General features: G+C 45.2%; 1 protein-coding gene across 4 annotated transcripts in view; it reads right to left on the bottom strand.

Annotated features, from left to right (window-relative positions):
* Positions 1-5,601: 5,601 nt before the first annotated feature.
* sgcd (sarcoglycan, delta (dystrophin-associated glycoprotein)) overlaps positions 5,602-19,871 on the bottom strand; it is a 137,697-nt gene continuing 123,427 nt past the window's right edge. For 2 of the 4 annotated variants that reach the window (XM_083771164.1, XM_083771165.1), the window contains exons 7-8: positions 13,551-13,674; positions 5,602-10,205 (exon numbers count right to left, since the gene is read on the bottom strand). In XM_083771164.1, coding sequence (XP_083627290.1) covers positions 10,002-10,205; positions 13,551-13,674 — 328 coding nt within the window. In that variant the 3' untranslated portion in view covers positions 5,602-10,001. The remainder of the gene's footprint in view (positions 10,206-13,550; positions 13,675-19,871) is intronic. The other 2 variants (XR_014569634.1, XR_014569635.1) reach the window with 2 other exon arrangements.

Below are 19,871 nucleotides of genomic sequence, written 5' to 3'. Positions count from 1 at the left end.
TTGTCTTAAGGGTGAACATACATTATGCATGAAGTTGTTAAATATTTAACCAGGGAGGCAAAAATCTATTCAGGAATTCAGTGTAACTAAACCTTGCCCCTGGTAAACTGCCTCGCTTGTGTTACGGGGGGGGGGGGGGGGGCACACCAAGAGATCGACTGAGATGAAACAACTTGAAGATGAGTCATGCTTTGTAGTCCTGCAGTGACCTTGGACTTGGTAGCAAAGATCAACTAACGAGGTCGTATAAAGCCACGGGTTCTCCAGTCTGCATAACGGCTGGGAGGAAACGCACATCAAAGACGCCTCTCTATTGGTAGTCTGTTCATGGGGAAGACGGGGTATACCGTCTTCATCTGGGCGCTATGAGGCTCGCCTGCTGATATGTGCAGCTGCTGCAGGACACCTGCTGGAAGCACAGTCTCTCAAGCCTCGCTCAGACCGACGAGGTCACCCGCATGGAATGGTATCAACTCATTGAGACGGACGTTTAATCAGAGCATTTAATGCTCTAATGACCTACCAACATGTCAGTAGACTGCATTCTGTGCGTTGATCACGGCTACCGTTTTGACAGCAGCGACGCGACGACGCTCACTATAACTCTATCTTAACCGGCCACGTAAGTCCCCTAACCTCATATCAGTCTTAACCGGACACGTAAGTCCCCTAACCTCATATCAGTCTTAACCGGACACGTAAGTCCCCTAACCTCATATCAGTCTTAACCGGACACGTAAGTCCCCTAAACTCATATCAGTCTTAACCGGACACGTAAGTCCCCTAAACTCATATCAGTCTTAACCGGCCACATAAGTCCCCTAACCTCATATCAGTCTTAACCGGACACGTAAGTCCCCTAACCTCATATCAGTCTTAACCGGACACGTAAGTCCCCTAAACTCATATCAGTCTTAACCGGACACGTAAGTCCCCTAAACTCATATCAGTCTTAACCGGCCACATAAGTCCCCTAACCTCATATCAGTCTTAACCGGCCACGTAAGTCCCCTAACCTCATATCAGTCTTAACCGGACACGTAAGTCCCCTAACCTCATATCAGTCTTAACCGGACACGTAAGTCCCCTAACCTCATATCAGTCTTAACCGGACACGTAAGTCCCCTAACCTCATATCAGTCTTAACCGGACACGTAAGTCCCCTAACCTCATATCAGTCTTAACCGGCCACATAAGTCCCCTAACCTCATATCAGTCTTAACCGGACACGTAAGTCCCCTAAACTCATATCAGTCTTAACCGGCCACGTAAGTCCCCTAACCTCATATCAGTCTAAACCGGCCACGTAAGTCCCCTAACCTCATAGCAGTCTTAACCGGCCACGTAAGTCCCCTAACCTCATATCAGTCTTAACCGGACACGTAAGTCCCCTAACCTCATATCAGTCTTAACCGGACACGTAAGTCCCCTAACCTCATATCAGTCTTAACCGGATACGTAAGTCCCCTAACCTCATATCAGTCTTAACCGGCCACGTAAGTCCCCTAACCTCATAGTCTTAACCGGCCACGTAAGTCAGTCGACACCGTGCGTCGTCGCTGTAACAGTAGCCATGCTCAACGCACAGAATGCAGCCTATACTGAGATCTTGGTATAGGTCAGCATTCAATGCTCCGATTGTGATTTCTTCCCTTTCAACGCATTTATAGCATTTGAACGAGGTGAAACCCCATGCGCTCAATTTATACTTTGTTATGCGTCGGGTGTCGCATGAATTAAGCTTCAGAACTTTAGCACTCTTAAGATATCAGTACTTTTTCTCACTAATGCACACCCTTTGATTGGCTTATGGGGTGGCTATTCAATCAAAAATGTGCTGCCGTCGGTTATGCATTTGAAAACCCAGTTCTGTGACGTTCTCCTGTCCCAATTGGGAAACATTGGTCTGAGATGAGACACACATGAGACACACCATCCCTGGGATCCCTACTTCACAGAGGACCTCATGGGGACATGCATGCACGTGGCCAGAGGGGAACTTTTCCTTCTCCGTTTATACTTTCTGCTTTTCTACTCTAGCCTGTTATCTTCTGATCATCAAAGGACTGGAACTCTTTCACGTGTCCTAGACTAGCCCATTCTGGAACCCATTTTGGTGTTAGCATCATGTCGTGCTTTAGCTATTGAAAAATAGCAGATCTACAAGCTCATAGCGCGCCACCGAGTGGCGCGCTACGAGCTTGTACGTCTGCTATTTTTGAAAAATCGAAGAGCGACTGACATAGAAGACATTTTTTAGAATCTGATCTCAGGTCAGAATGGAAAACTGTCAGGATGTAGAAGACTTTAGAATCTGATCTCAGGTCAGAATGGAAAACTGTCCGGATGTAGAAGACATTTTTAGAATCTGATCTCAGGTCAGAATGGAAAACTGTCAGGATGTAGAAGACATTTTTAGAATCTGATCTCGGGTCAGAATGGAAAACTGTCAGGATGTAGAAGACATTTTTAGAATCTGATCTCAGGTCAGAATGGGCTAGAGGAGCTCAGGAATCTCACATATTGGCTTTGAGAATATTTAGTTGTCACAGATTCCTTCATGACGTCTCAATTTTGCCTGCAGTTTAAAAAAAAAATCACACCCGTGTGAAGTGAGGGGCGCTCTTGTCATCATACATCATCACATTCCGGCCAATCACAATTGGCGTCCTCACTTGTCACTATTTATCCTCAAGTCATTTATTCTCTCGTCATCAAATCCAATCCTCGAGGCCAATAATCACTTGTGGCCTTAATTCCAATAATCACTTGTGGCCTTAATTTTCTGTCCTCACTTTTTTATCCTCAATACGTACATTGCTTAGCCAATCAAATCATCGATATGGAGCGCTGGCCAATCAAATCATCGCTATGGGGTACACACAGACAGACAGAGCTGGGCATAGGAGGAGCTAGCATCCCTTAAAAAAGAAAAAGAGTACAATTCACATGTTTTGATGCATGTACTGTATGTCTGCTAATTTATTTTACACATTAAAGAAATAACTTGAAACTAGAAAAAGTGCCCTACTGGGCACAGGTCTCCACCAGGATGAGCAGATGTGAAGAATTCCAGGCAAAGGTTTTTCCTTGGCCTCTAGGGAGTTGGCATACAAAGTTATCCACAGATCCGTGCAGTTAGAGGTAAAAACACTTTTCGGCCAGTTATAGCGCCACCTTGAGGCTGAGTTGAAATTGTTCATGTGGCATTTCGTCCTCTGCCTAGTGGGAATGTGGGTGCACAATTTCACGGAAATCACGCGATGTGTTCATGATTTGCAGCATTTTGTTTGAAACTGAGCACTCCTGTGAACTTTGGAAGCCAATCTTAACCAATCAGGATGGAGTCTGAGAAATCTGAAAGACTGGTTTCGTTGAATGGCTCTAGAGAGACTGTGTACCAATTTGCGTGATGTTTGGACAAAATCTGTAGGTGTACTGTGCAAAAACTTGTTTTGCACAAAGCGGCCTCCTGGTGGCGCTATAACAGGCCGTTCTGGAAATCTGAAAGACTGGTTTCGTTGAATGGCTCTAGAGAGACTGTGTACCAATTTGCGTGATGTTTGGACAAAATCTGTAGGTGTACTGTGCAAAAACTTGTTTTGCACAAAGCGGCCTCCTGGAGCGGCCTCCTGGTGGCGCTATAACAGGCCGTTCTGGAAATCTGAAAGACCGGTTTCGTTGAATGGCTCTAGAGAGACTGTGTACGAATTTGCGTGATGTTTGGACAAAATCTGTAGGTGTACTGTGCAAAAACTTGTTTTGCACAAAGCGGCCTCTTGGTGGCGCTATAACAGGCCGTTCTGGAAAGTTTGGGGCAGAGGTTCATCGTTGGCATCCAGGGAGTGTGTGTGCAAAATTTGGCATCGACCGGGTTAACGGTGGCCGAGATTAGCTGCTCACGGACACACGGACGGACGGACACACACACACACGGACACACACACGGACGGACGGACGGAGTGCAAAACATACTCTCCCCCTAGGCCTTCGGCCTGGTGGAGACAATAAGTATGAATATGTTGATGCAAACTATGTTTTGTTCCAAGTATGCCTACACTTTTTTAATGCAGGCACTTGACAATTCTATTGTGTGGTATTGATACTTAACTAAAAAGTACTTATTCCATCATAGACATAAAGATCACACCCATGTGAAGTGAGGGGCGCTAATATATTAAAGTCTAACTCATGTTGCTATATGGTTAGGTGACATACATTTTCTCTTCATGGTCAATGGCGTTTTTAAAACAAACATTGAACTAAACACAACCATTAAACCTGTATATATGAGAGGCTATATAGCGCCACTCAAAAATATAGACGCCTCTTCCGGGTCTGGGGCGTGTGTAAAAAATGTAAGGCACGATTTCCCAGAAATTTCTTGCGAAGCATATAGCAGAAGCACGAGCGGAAACTTGTCAAGCAGAAGTCCTGGAAAAGTCGTGCTGTCATTGGCCAGTGGTCACTCGAGTGGCAGCGAGAGACATGGAGGAGTCGCACGAGTGACGTCACATGGGCAGCGACGCAGCGTGCCTGCTGAAGGCTTCAGCAAATGCCTTCGAGCACTTTCCGCTTGACTTCCTGCCTTCACTGGAGACACTCCAATGAACTGCAGCGGCCAATGAGGCATCTCTATCTTTTTGATACAGTATCTACAGTATGTCTTCCATCACTGCCCACAGACTTGCAGATGTTTGATTGGCTGGGTCTTAAAGAGGGAGGTAGATAAAACAGGAGGGGTATAGAATCAAGACAAATATTTTCTCTAAACAGGCCAGCATTTTATACAATTATCTTACATGCTAACCGAATGAATAATAATAATCTATTTTTTGTAATGTTTTGCTCTTTGGTAAAAAAATAAGAATAAAACACGTAGTGCTGAATGAGCTTTTTTCAATTATCACTCTGTGCCACTTTGACACACACACACACACACACACACACACACACACACACACACACACACACACACACACACACACACACACACACACACACACACACACACACACACACACACACACACACACACACACAACTCTTTCCAAGTTGGACAACATGATAAAGAATAGCTTTTCTTTTCTTTTTTTACATTTATTCAAAAGAGAAATTGGATGGGGTGTGAGATAAGTGTCTTTTTGAAATGACATGATTTGTTTAAAATATTCTGTACATACACAATGAACAAGAAAGTGGTGAATACGAGCTACACTCTTACCAAAACGTGTCATTGTTCATCAGACACCGAGAAGCTCGCATGTCTAGCATAGCAAAACACTTACATGTCGGGCGTTATGGGGGGGAAATAAAGGTTGCCGGGTTGAACGCTGTGCCCTCTCCAAGTGTCCTTGAGCAATAAACCAAAGCTTGCTGCTTTAGTAGCTGGTAGGGTTGCTCTGGAGTTAGCAAAATGCCTTTAAAGAATAAAATAAAATAAACAACAGTGTATACACATGAGCTGGCAATAACGCGTCACAACAGAAAAAAAAAAGAATACGCCAAGCTGTAACCTGTTGTCCCATACTAGACGCACAAGGAATCTGTTGAAATAGAACAATAAACACGTGGTTGTCTTGTGTCGTTCTTTTTTTGTAGAGTGTATGAGCTACATGTCGAGCCAAGGCCTGCCAGTAGAGGGAGCCAGGGCTTGAGTGAGGCAGTAGATCTTTGCATTCCTTCACACAGAGGATGAGGGGGGGTGGGGGGGCTGGGGTGGGATAGATCGTAGATAGAGCAGAGGTGAGTCGGAGTACCGGACACACTTTAGCTCACGTTTTTAAAGACAAATGAAACCGAGTCTGTGTGGTGTGCTTCTACCTGCCACAAGTGCATTGACATTAAGGCACAGTATCCCTCTTGTAGCAGAGTGGCTTTTTCTTGTTGTTTTTTCCCCTTTTTTATTTAATGTACGGTACAAGAAACAGTAGTTTGACCATCCCAGGTATTGTGATAGTTAGCGTGTGACATTTCTACAACGGTTATTAAATGGTTTCGTTTTTTAGCCTTTTGTAGCTAAAAGGAAAAGAAAAAAGGCTGAATAGCGAAATGGTATCGCATTGTGCAAGCCAAACACAGGTGGCCTATCAGCTACGAGCTTGTAGCAAAACACAGGTGGCCTATCAGCTACGAGCTTGTAGCAAAACACAGGCGGCCTATCAGCTACGAGCTTGTAGAAAAACACAGGTGGCCTATCAGCTACGAGCTTGTAGCAAAACAGAGGCGGCCTATCAGCTACAAGCTTGTAGCCAAACAGAGGCGGCCTATCAGCTACGAGCTTGTAGCCAAACAGAGGCGGCCTATCAGCTACAAGCTTGTAGCCAAACACAGGGTGGCCTATCAGCTACGAGCTTGTAGGCCACCGGTTTCCGACACGCGACCCTGTCATGCATAATTTTGCCGTTAGCCGGTCGGAAAGACAATTAAGGGACATAGAAAAAACAAAAACAAAATATCAAACAAAAATACAAGCACATGAACACACGGGACACATCCTTCAGAAACCCACCAGCGAGTTTGCACACTGTTGATTTAGACTTAGCAATCAATTCATATAAATAAAACGAAACAAAATCACTTCAAAATAGCCCTTGCCGAGGAAAGTCGTCCTTCAGGGCAGTTCAGACACGACAAGCTGAAACATACCAAAGGAAATAATAAAAACGTAATCAGTTCTATGGCTTAATGAATAAAAACATAATATACATACAACATAATAGAAACTCTTTAGGCCATACAGAACACCTTGAAGCCAAATATAATCTTGTTAGGTCATGTAAGAACTTTTTAAGCCCAAACCACAATAATTATTGTAAGGTAAATCACACAAATGCAACTTGCATTTGTGTGGTTGACCTTAAACAAAAGTTTTGTCCCAACCCGACCCTTTGCTGTGGTTTGGGCTTAAAGGGCATACGAAACCTATTTACCTATTCCTTTAGAGGCTATACAGAACCTCGGTAGGCGAGGACAGATCCTCTTTAGACGCATATAGTACCTTGTTATGCCATACGGAATCACCTCAGAAACCATAACAGAACCACTTCAGATGCCATACACAGTACACACAGACACATGTTGGTTCTTAACACATCACTGCCCAGCCCTCTAGGCGAGATCGTGGCGATAGTGCCAGAGAAATATGCAAAATAAGCACAGAACAAGGGTCTCTTCCGCCCAAGCCGGAAATGATGTAGATCTGTAGTGTAGGCCTAGGGAACGGACGGACCATCGCCTCCAGAGCAGCAGCATGATTAGCGTGGCTCGGATTAATGTTTTAGTATGCTATAAACATGGCATGTTATGCCATTCTAAGCATAAATACCACTAATAACCCCATGCGCGTGCACGTGTGCCGCGGATTATCATGTAGGCTGTTTCCACAATGAGAGGCCTATGGATGCTAGCGGCGGAAGCTAACGGAGGCAAAGAAAAGGTAAAATACTATTTTTAAATCATTTTTAAATCAGATGGAATTAATAGCTTTCCACGAGATATCTCGAGGATAGCACGGAATGGGTTATTAGGCGAACATCTGCCGAAAATAGCAGCTCTAACAAGCTCACAACAATGCATGGCGACGCTACATAGACCTGCTATTTTCTGCCCCGCTATGACGAGAAGACATTCGGTGCAGAGTGACAAAAGGATCAAGTGCAGGGCCCTGGGAGACACGCATTGGGTTCAAGTGGTGAAGGGTTCTTTCTGGAACAAAACAAAACAAAAAGCAGTTCCGGTTGGTTTCTGTGTGTAGCCGTAGGACCACTTTATAGGCCGTATAATGATAACATATAGCCTTGTTAGGCCATAGAGTTCATATATTTTAGTGGCCACTTTATATAGAAGGGGCCATACAGTTGCCATACAATTATATTATTCTTTGGGGGGGGTCCACAATGAACCTTTTTGTGTGTGTCTGTGTGTGTGTGTGTGTGTAAATATGTCATTACTGCGGTTTTGCATAATGTTTATGTGGACAAAATGCAGCCATTGTGCCAAGTCCCACTTTCCATTTTGTGCCTCCCTATTGGGAGCGGTTTGAATGTGAATTAATTCATAGCGGAGGGCCGCCAGGACCGGGTGACAATACAGTGATTTAGTTGACAGAAATGTACGGGCGAAGGTCAGGTCAAGGAAGCACTATGCTATAGAACAATAACACACGTGATTGGGGACTTCCACAATGGCTCCACATTTGGGGGCAGCTATAGAGCTGCTAGAATGTGTGTTTGTGTACTGTGTATTGTGTAGTGTGCCTGTAGTGTGTGTTTGTGTTTAGATTTGTCTCATTATCATTCGATTCCACAGTCAGTCAGTCAGTCTGTCTGTCTGTCTGTCTGTCTGGAGACCAGTGTTGGCCAAGAAACTTTTGCAATACGTTGAGTAGCTCTAATAGTCACCAGTTACTGCTCTAAAAGAAACAGTAGCTGAATGACTGGGCATTATGAAAACATTTAGTTACTAGGGAAAGTGACCTCTTCACTAGTCTGTTCATTATGAAAGCATTTAGTTACTAGGGAAAGTGACCTCTTCACTAGTCTGTTCATTATGAAAGCATTTAGTTACTAGGGAAAGTGACCTCTTCACTACCTGTTCATTATGAAAGCATTTAGTTACTAGGGAAAGTGACCTCTTCACTAGTCTGTTCATTATGAAAGCATTTAGTTACTAGGGAAACTGACCTCTTCACTAGTCTGTTCATTATGAAACGCCTGCAGTTCCGTCCAGTGTGCTCATCTGCCCTGATACCAGAGGAGGAGGCTTATCTTTGATAAGAGCTGGAGGATGATGTGGGGAACGTTCAGCCAAAAAATAGTTTATTAATTCATTCATTTTTCTGCATCGTGGCTATGAGTGTATGGCCCTTTTTCTTCATTTTCTATATATAGGTGATCTGAGTGAGCCCAGCATTTAAAAATGTAACCGCATGGATTTGGCTGCATTTTGTAAACGCTCCAAGTTAAGATTCAGGGGAATAAGAGGGGGGGACGGGGACGGGCGGGTGACAGGATAAAATGTACGCCTTACCACTGACTGCGTAGTGTGTGTTGGAGTCAGGGAAATAAACGGAGGGTTTTACTACATGTATGCATGTTTGAATGTGAATTGACTCAGGGGGAATAAGGAACAAATAGATACATTAACATGGGGCATTCCACCGTGTGTGTGTGTGTGTGTGTGTGTGTGTGTGGCTGTGTTTGTGACTCGACTGACGGAAATAAGGAACAATTGGGAGACAATTTACTGCCCGTGTGAGTTTGTATGCGATTGTGTCAACATAATGTTAACTCATTCATGACCAATAAGGGAAATAAGGAATAAATGGATCAAATTAACCATGAGGATTCTTTCGTGTGTTCATACCGTAATATCAATTCTACACAGAGATAGTGAGTGTCTGTACAATGTGAGTACCGCCGTGTTCGGTGTGTGTGTGTGTGTGTGCGTGTGCGTGTTTGGCATGTACATGGCCATAATGCGTGTCTGTTCATGTGCACACACCATGTGTTCAGACAGTGTCCGCCTGTCTGTCTGTCGGTCGGTCCATATAAAGCATTTATATATATATATATATAAATGGCGAGTCCGCGTGTCCGTCTGCCTGCCTGCCCGCGTGTATATAAACCATGGACATGTACCGTCTGTCCGTCTGTACAGTTCAATTGTATGTCTATCAGTGGTTCTCAAAGTGGGGTCCGGGGACCCTCAGAGTTCCTGGCGGGGGTTTCCAAAACGTAAGTACAGGTCCGTAACTCCCGAGGGTGTACAGATGCAACCAAAAGGACCCTTACAGGTCCGTAACTCAACGCAATAGACCCGTACGGGTCCATTTGGTTTGCATTTTGACGCTTTCAGAATTATGGGAGGGGGGAAGAGGGGTCTTTGAAATTGAAACAAACAAAACAAACAAAAAAAGTTTGAAAACCACTGAATTCTATTATGGGATTTTCTTTTCTTTTTTTTTTTGTTGTATTTTTCTTCTTCTTCATTTCGTCCAATCAGACGCAGACGTTGTTGCTCATGTGACACGTGGTCCCGGTGCCGGCCTGCGACAGGAAGAGGCGTCCGTTCTCGCAGACGCACACCTCGTACACCTTCTGGCGACCCGATGTCGAGGAGGAGGAGGAGGAGGAAGAGGAGGAGGAGGAGGAGACGTCCTGCAGGAGGTGAGGCAGCCTGATCCTCTTTGCCTCAAGGGAGATCTGGATGAGAGACATAGGGAGGAAAGGAGAGAGAGAGAGAGAGAGAGAGAGAGAGAGAGAGAGAGAGAGAGAGAGAGAGAGAGAGAGAGATCAAAACACCTTTTTTATTGAAAACTACTGACCTACGGGTTTTAAACACAGGGCAAAAGTTGGCATCAACAGGGTTAACAGTGCCGGAGATTAGCTGTACACAGACGGACGGACAGACACAACACACACACTCACAGAGTGCAAAACATACTCTCTCCCCATGCCTTCGGCCTGGTGGAGACAATAATAGCTTAGACTCTAGTAGATTGAAAATGTCAGAAATTTCAGAATCGATAAATACATTTGCGAGAGTCTTAATAGGCTTAGGCTAGGAGGAAAGTGTAGCAGAGACATACGGTAGGACAGCTGCGAGGGAGACAGTGTAGGAGAGACAGACAGGACAGCTGAGAGACAGACAGTGTAGGAGAGACAGACAGTAGGGAAGCTGAGAGGGAGACAGTGTAGGAGAGACATACGGTAGGACAGCTGAGAGGGATACAGTGTAGGAGAGCCAGACAGTAGGAAAGCTGAGAGGGAGACAGTGTAGGAGAGACAGACAGGGTAGGAGAGACAGACAGTAGGACAGCTGAGAGGGAGACAGTGTAGGAGAGACAGACAGTAGGACAGCTGAGAGGGAGACAGTGTAGGAGAGACAGACAGTAGGACAGCTGAGGGATACAGTGTAGGAGAGCCAGACAGTAGGAAAGCTGAGAGGGAGACAGTGTAGGAGAGACAGACAGTAGGACAGCTGAGAGACAGACAGTGTAGGAGAGACAGACAGTAGGACAGCTGAGAGACAGTGTAGGAGAGCCAGACAGTAGGGAAGCTGAGAGCGAGACAGTGTAGGAGATACATACGGTAGGACAGCTGAGAGGGAGACAGTGTAGGAGAGACAGACAGTAGGACAGCTGAGAGGGAGACAGTGTAGGAGAGACAGACAGTAGGACAGCTGAGAGGGAGACAGTGTAGGAGAGACATACAGGACAGCTTAGAGGGAGACAGTGTAGGAGAGACAGACAGTAGGACAGCTGAGAGGGAGACAGTGTAGGAGAGACATACAGGACAGCTTAGAGGGAGACAGTGTAGGAGAGACAGACAGTAGGACAGCTGAGAGGGAGACAGTGTAGGAGAGAGACAGACAGTAGGACAGCTTAGAGGGAGACAGTGTAGGAGAGACAGACAGTAGGACAGCTGAGAGGGAGACAGTGTAGGAGAGACATACGTTAGAACAGCTGAGAGGGAGACAGTGTAGGAGAGACAGACAGTAGGACAGCTGAGAGGGAGACAGTGTAGGAGAGACAGACAGTAGGACAGCTGAGAGGGAGACAGTGTAGGAGAGACAGACAGTAGGACAGCTGAGAGGGAGACAGTGTAGGAGAGACAGACAGTAGGACAGCTGAGAGGGGGACAGTGTAGAAGAGACAGACAGTAGGAAATCTGAGAGGGGGACAGTGTAGGAGAGACATACAGGACAGCTGAGAGGGAGACAGTGTAGGAGAGAGACAGTAGGACAGCTGAGAGCGAGACAGTGTAGGAGAGAGACAGTAGGACAGCTTGAGAGGGAGACAGTGTAGGAGAGACAGACAGTAGGACAGCTGAGAGGGAGACAGTGTAGGAGAGACAGACAGTAGGAAAGCTGAGAGGGAGACAGTGTAGGAGAGACAGACAGTAGGACAGCTGAGAGGGAGACAGTGTAGGAGAGACAGACAGTAGGACAGCTGAGAGGGAGACAGTGTAGGAGAGACAGACAGTAGGACAGCTGAGAGGGAGACAGTGTAGGAGAGAGACAGTAGGACAGCTGAGAGACAGACAGTGTGTAGGAGAGACAGCAGAGTACAGCCTGCTGAGATCTGTCACAACACATGCACAGAATAACTGTTGACTACCTGTTTGAGATACCAATCAATTCAAGGTCACCTTCCGCGCGCGCGCGCACACACACACACACACACACACACACACACACACACACACACACACACACACACACACACACACACACACACACACACACACACACACACACACACACACACACACACACACACACACACACACACACAATCTGACACAGTGGTGTACAGTATATCAGTGGTTTGTACACTTTCTTCATGTCAAGGTCAGCATCATGTCAGTATCATGTCAGTATCATGGTCAGTATCACTATCATGGTCAGTATCATGGTCAGTATCTGGTCAGTATCATGTCAGCATCATGTCAGTATCATGTCAGTATCATGGTCAGTATCTGGTCAGTATCATGGTCAGTATCTGGTCAGTATCATGGTCAGAATCACTATAATGGTCAGTATCATGTCAGTATCATGTCAGTATCATGGTCAGTATCTGGTCAGTATCATGGTCAGTATCTGGTCAGTATCATGGTCAGTATCTGGTCAGTATCATGGTCAGAATCACTATAATGGTCAGTATCATGTCAGTATCAGGGTCAGTATCATGTTCAGTATCATGGTCAGTATCACTATCATGGTCAGTATCATGTCAGCATCATGTCAGTATCATTGTCAGTAGCATGTCAGTCAGAACTGTTGGTGTTGTAGAAGCCATTGTTATTTTAGAATTGGCATAAGATATAAATCAAGGTCACCATCCACATACAAGCTTATCTCACCGTTTCTTTATCTGTCTCTTTTATTTATCACCCCCCCCCCCTCTCTCTCTCGGAGTTAGGTGGGACTTTGTAAATAGTTTCTGTCTAATCCTCCGCCCGTCATCCTGATCTGAACACATTTGACACGACACCACGGCTGAAACCAAGCAGCCCCAGACCCTTTCATCAGACCAAAACCTCACAGTATAACTGAGTCTGATAAAGAACGTGCACGCACGCGCACAGACAGACAGACAGACAGACAGACAGACAGACAGACAGACAGACAGACAGACAGACAGACAGACAGACAAGAAGAATAAATGGAGTGAAACAGTTTAGAGGGGGAAGTATTGTAGGAAATAGGAGATTGGAAGAGTTGAAGGAAGAGGTGAGAATGAACCATGAAGAGAGGAAGGAAGGAAGGAAGGAAGGAAGGGAGGAAGGAAGGAAGGAAGGAAGGAAGGAAGGAAGGAAGGAAGGAAGGAAGGAAGGAAGGGAGGAAGGAAGGAATGTTGATAGGAAGGAAGGAAGGAAGGTAGGTAGGTAGGAAGGAAGGAATGAAGGAAGGATGGTAGGAATATTTGTTTTTGTCAATTATTATCAACATGAATTTGTAAAAAAAAAAATGGTTAGGAAGAAATTCCCCTTTAAAGTGTGTGCGTGCGTCCGTCCGTGCGTGCGTGTGTGTGCACAGTAGCCTACCTCTCCGTCCCTGGACTCCAGGCGCAGCTCGTTGCGGCAGGTGGCCTGGATGTCTCCGGCCTCGGCCAGGATCTTGATGCCCTTGGGAGCTTCCATCCTCAGGAAGCGAGTCGGAGACTCCAGCCTGGACAGACAACAACAATAATAATAATAATAAACTTTATTTATATAGCACCTTTCATACATAAATGTAGCTCAAAGTGCTTTACAGAGCAAAAAAGGTAATAAAAACCAAAGCAAAACAAAACAGCATTAAAACAGGCATGCAGTTAAAACAATAGGACAATAACGCAGTGTCAAATCAGGAGAAGGCAGTGGTTCAAAGATAAGAACAGATAAACTAAGGCAACGACATAAAAAACCCCCCAAAAAAACCAAAAAGAAAACAAGCAGTAATACAATACAGTGAGGACGTGAATAACAAAAAATAAAAGATCATTTAAAAGCAATGTTGTAGAGGTGGGTCTTGAGCTGAGCTTTAAAAATGTCTACAGAGGCTGCCTGACGAAGGTACAGTGGGAGCTTGTTCCATGCCGACGGCCCGTAGAAGCAAAAAGCTGCTTCCCCGTAACAAGACACCACAACACCAGTCAACATCAGTCACTGTCACACAACACTATAGCAGACGGTGCAACAGTCAGTCAAAGTAACTAGTTACTATTTTCACGAGCCGTGCAGTGTTTTATTTATAATGGTAGACTTAGGGGTTGTTGGAGTGGAGTTGCTTTGCAGGCTGCAGATCTTCTAGACTCTAGAGCGGATATGGGAACGATGCGCACTTGTCTGTACGTGTGAATTATCGGATGCTGGAAGGAAGGGCGGGCCTCAAACCGTTCCGAACAAAGTGGGTAGTGCGAGAAGTAAAAAGTTACTTTTGGCAAGTAAAACAAATAAATATATATATATATATATTATATATATATATATATATTCTTTATATAATTTTTATCGCATGATTTTGCAACCCATTTTTTCACCCAATGTCAATTATCTAATGTATTCCTGAGCGCTACACTTCCTTTGCCAACCTGGGTGGGCAGCGGACTGACCTCATGTTTCCTTCTATGCATGAGGAGTCCAAGCCATGCTTCTTTTCCGACCGGTTCCTTTCCCCGTCTGGCCAGGGGGAGGTAGTTTAGAGACCAGAATTACTCATGCATGTCTTTTGTGAGGGTACCTACCCTAGGGGACACGGGAGAACATGCAAACCACACACAGAAAGGCCCTTTCGCCAACCCCCACCTCGCGTATGGGCACTGATTACACAGAGGAGAGAACACGCCCACAGCGTCCCCAGCAGGAATCGAACCCAGGACCTTCTAGCTGTGAGGCGACAGCACTATACAGTTTTTTACAGTTCTAGTAATGTGCACTAGTATTACCGTTTTTGAGTAACTTTTCCAACACTGGCAACAGTTAACCACTTGAAACCTCACTTAATGACTTGAAGCCTCTATTCTCAGTGAAACAGCGGTCTTTTTTTAATATGTATGTATATGTATATATGTATGTATATCTTTGCCGAAAACAGCCGATAATAATAAAATAAATAAACAAAAAATAAAATAAAGAGATGAATAAATAAGATGAATAAAGATCTAACATTGTCAGTGTCTGTTTGAGAGAACTGGCCTCTTTATCGTCAAACCTCTCTGTCACAGAAAGCCATTAAAACTGTTCAGAGAAGAATTCGCTATAGTATATATTTAATCCTCCTTCACAGACAAAAACACTGTTTTAAAGCCTCACATTATTTTCTCAGCATTCTCATATTTTCCTATATTATTATTCCTCATTGTATTTTCAGAGCCAAATTGTTCATTGTTCATCAAACTGTATCCGGGAGCGAGAGCTTCCGCTGAACGATACACTTACAGTATGCATAATGTGGCTAAACGCCTTAGTTGGATATTGTGGAAATAATGACTACGATTTTTCGTTTTGTTTTTTGTAACTTAAACTCTCTTTAGTTAATCGGACCCGAGTTGACTCCAAACTTGGGAGGATAGCAGATCGTCAAGCTCACAACGCGTTGCAACGCAATGCGCTGTCGCTGTATTTAAGATTATCTGCTATTTTATGTGAAAGCTTAAGTGGTTAATTGGACATCGTGGGAAGAGCTTTGGATTGGACTGACTTTCCGTTTCAGAGACAATTCAACATAGTGTCCGTGGCACTCGACGAAGGACAATGAAACTGAGACAATGGGGACTCGCGGGCGACAATGCAAGCCCTCACTAGAACTCCCACACAGTGAGTGGTGCATTTAGTATATTGTTCCGCGCACACGCACACACATGCGTGCACAAACACACACACACACACACACACACACACACACACACACACACACACACACACACACACACACACACACACACACACACACACACACACACACACACACACACACACACACACACACACAGCACAATACAAGCTTGTCAATAACTCTATACAGTAGTACTGTACATATTCATGAAATACATACAATGACCCTTTCCCTCATAGTGACAAAACAATGTCCCTATAGCAAAGCTCCTTATTGTCTGGTTTTACACGCACGCAAACACACACGCTATTTCATTATTGCCCCTCTCTCTCTCTCTCTCTCTCTCTCTCTCTCTAAGTGACCTTGGCCGGCCAACGAGAGGGAACACGATATTGATAACACGAAGCACAAAGTCATCCACGAGGGTTTTTTGCATTCAAACTAAAGCCACCTTTTTGCGCACGCTTTCCCCAAAATGAACTCGGCCTCGCTGCTCTCCACATCAGCCGCCGCACGAATGACCAGGAGGACCGGACCGTCAATCTACAGCCACACTAATGACCAGGAGGACCGGACCGTCAATCTACAGCCACTCTGCGGCTATAGGGGCCCTTTGGGGGCGGCGGTGGATCAGGGGTATAGAGTGGCCCACCGGACGGGAACCGTGAGGTTCCCAGTTCGAACCCGGGCTCCCCCAGGGTTAGTGTCGAAGTGTCCTCGAGTAAGACTCTGAACCCCTAATTGCTCCTGATGTGCAAGTCGGTGCCTTGCGTGGTTTCCTTCTGCATCGGTGTGTGAATGTGTGCACTTGCCGTAGTGCTTGCCCTGGCCTCGACCTCCTACAGGCGTATGCACAGGCTCAACTCATGTAACTTAAATAGCACATTATGTAGACATAGCACTCTATAGTGTATACACATATTATAGTTTCCTCTGCAGAGAGATATTCCACTGTTAGGTTCTTAAGCTTACGTTCACTTTACTTGGGCATGTCCACTTTTCAATATCGGCTACTTTTACTCCACTACATCTCAAATCGCAAATATTGCACTTCACTTCACTCAATGTATTTGAAAACGTGTTATCTCACAATGTGTAGGATCGTTGACACTCTACTTTCCAGATATTCTAACTTGTGAAATTCTGCACGACAAGTACAATTTGTACTGTGAGTAGTATTATTGATGCCGATACATTTGCACTCAACTGAAAAAGACAGCGTGCCTTTTACTTGTGACTGAGAGTAGTTACTGTAGAAATGCTCTTACTTACGTGAAACATCTACCGGTACTTCTTCCACCAGTGTGAAGATTGATACATAGTCCTATATGTTTAACTGAACAAAATAAGGCCATATCGGGTGAATTACTGTACACCACAGATAACTGATTAGCACACAACATAATCCCTCTCATGTGGGACTAAGACGTTGAGAACTCAACGCCTGAGGTTAATGACACTGTCTGCACTGTTTGATTTAGCCACCGCAAGAAAAAAACACCAAACAGGCTTACGCGCCATGTGGAGCGCTAACAATGAAGCCTGTCTATGCTGATGAGAGGGAGACAGTGTAAGAGAGACCGACAGAAGGCTGAGAGGGAGACAGTGTAGAGAGACAGACATTAGGACAGCTGAGAGGGAGACAGTGTAGGAAAGACAGACAGTAGGACAGCTGAGAGGGAGACAGTGTAGGAAAGACAGACAGTAGGTCAGCTGAGAGGGAGACAGTAGGACAGCTGAGAGGGAGACAGTGTAGGAAAGACAGACAGTAGGACAGCTGAGAGGGAGACAGTGTAGGAAAGACAGACAGTAGGACAGCTGAGAGGGAGACAGTGTAGGACAGACAGACAGTAGGACAGCTGAGAGGGAGACAGTGTAGGACAGACAGACAGTAGGACAGCTGAGAGGGAGACAGTGTAGGACAGACAGACAGTAGGACAGCTGAGAGGGAGACAGTGTAGGAGAGACAGACAGTAGGACAGCTGAGAGGGAGACAGTGTAGGACAGACAGACCGGAGGACAGCTGAGAGGGAGACGGCGTAGGAGAGACAGACAGTAGGACAGCCTGTCAATGTCTCCATCAACAGCGACTAAAAAAAAAGGGCAAAAGACAAACCCAGCTGAAACTAGAAAAAGTTGGGGGCGCTATATTGTGAAAAGGGTGACATTTCTTCCTACGCCTTGGATGGCAATTCACAATTTGTCAGACTTCTGATTGGTTCCTGACTGACTAACCAGCAGGCTATTTCTGACTTGTTCCGCCCTGGTTCTGCCTTGTTTATGTTGAATTTGCAATAACATCATTTTTGGAAAAGACTAAAAACAAACATGATATTCCCAGTCACCATGTTGCACCTGTGATGTTCCTCTTTACTGACACCAAGTTTAAAATAAGAATTGAACACACAGAATATCAACACGAAGCAACTGAAAAACACGTTATTTCAATGGTAGTGGATGGAGAGAGAGGATTTTTGTCCACCCACGAAACAGCAACCAATGGGTGCGAAGAGGGGCACAACCACGGGCGGGACTTGACAAAGGGTGAATTGGATGATTTGAGGCATTTTGTTCCAAAAATGTATTTTGCAAAAATCCACCTGTTGGTGGCGCTATAACAGGCCAATGTGAAAAGGGTGAGATATATTCCTCAGCCTAGTAAGAAAGTGAATTGCAAGCTCCGCTCCGGCCAATTGTTCAAAACGGGCCAATCCTGCAAACTTTGAAAGCCAATGTTAGCCAATTAGGATGGAATCTGAAATATCGGACAGATCCATCTTGAACACATGGCTGTAGATATAGTGTGTAACGATTTGCGGGATTTTCGGACAAAATCAGGAGAAACAATATAAAGAAATGCGTTTTTTAAAAGTCGGCCTCCTGGTGGCGCTATAACAGGCCGTTCTGGAAAACTTGGGGCAGAGGTTCATCTTTGGCATCCAGGGAGTGTTTGTGCAAAATTTGGCATCGACCGGGTTAACGGTGCCGGAGATTAGCAGGTAACGGATGGACGGACGGACGGACGGACGGACGGACGGACGGAGTGCAAAACATACTCTCTCCCCATGCCTTCGGCCTGGTGGAGACAACAAGTTTACGGACCAACATATGAATCGTTGCACAAAACAACATTCCTGGCCTGCCTAATTGACACATAATGATAACAAAGGTGAACAGCTGTATAATAATAAATTGAAATGAAATATCAGCGTTCTGCCAATTTCCCCCTCTCCCCTTTGTTTTTCATTTTCCACAGCTAATGAGGGTTTGGTGGACATGCCTTTTCCTCGCAGCATAGGGGGGGGGGAAAGACATGCCATCCTATTTGGCGTGTTATCTGTGAATTGGTGTGAAGCCGGCGGCTGCCTGCGAGTGTAATTTGAATATATTTATCCCATTCTGACCTGAGATCAGATTCATACGAGGTTTCCGCTGGACACACACTGGTCTGATTAACCCATTCTGACCTGAGATCAGATTCAAAACAATGTCAGTCGTTCTTCGATTTTTCAAAAATAGCAGACCTACAAGCTCGTAGCGCGCCACTCGGTGGCGCGCTATGAGCTTGTAGATCTGCTATTTTTCAATAGATAAAGCACAACATGATGCTAACACCAAAATGGGTTCCCGTTCAGAATGGGTTATTATTGGCGAATCAAACGCTGATGTATCATTACCGCTGGGGATGAGCAGTAATTTTCACTTCCTCTATTCAATCCAAGATGCGCTCTCTCTCTCTCTCTCTGTCATGTCTTTGTTTCTCTCTCACTCGTCTATGCGCGCGCGCGTGTGTCTCGTTCCTCCGTCGTCGCGCGGAGAACTCGCACATGTCCAAACGTGTCGCTTTCCAGGAAAAGGAGGGAGAAAAATGAAATAAACATGCATTCCAAAGTAGTTTTTTAATGGTACATTCTGTGCCAACACTTTTGACTAGTTCAATGTTTGTGAAACCAACGTACAGACCTAAAAATCCCCCCCCCCCCCACACCCGAATGGCAGATCTATAAGCACACCGTGTGACACAAACGTACCACCACATTCTGTATGTG

Source organism: Protomyctophum parallelum (genome assembly GCF_964188405.1).
Source record: "Protomyctophum parallelum genome assembly, chromosome: 1".
Lineage (NCBI taxonomy): Eukaryota > Metazoa > Chordata > Actinopteri > Myctophiformes > Myctophidae > Protomyctophum > Protomyctophum parallelum.
Note: the sequence above shows the minus strand (reverse complement) of the source record. Positions and strands in the feature narration are given on the sequence as shown.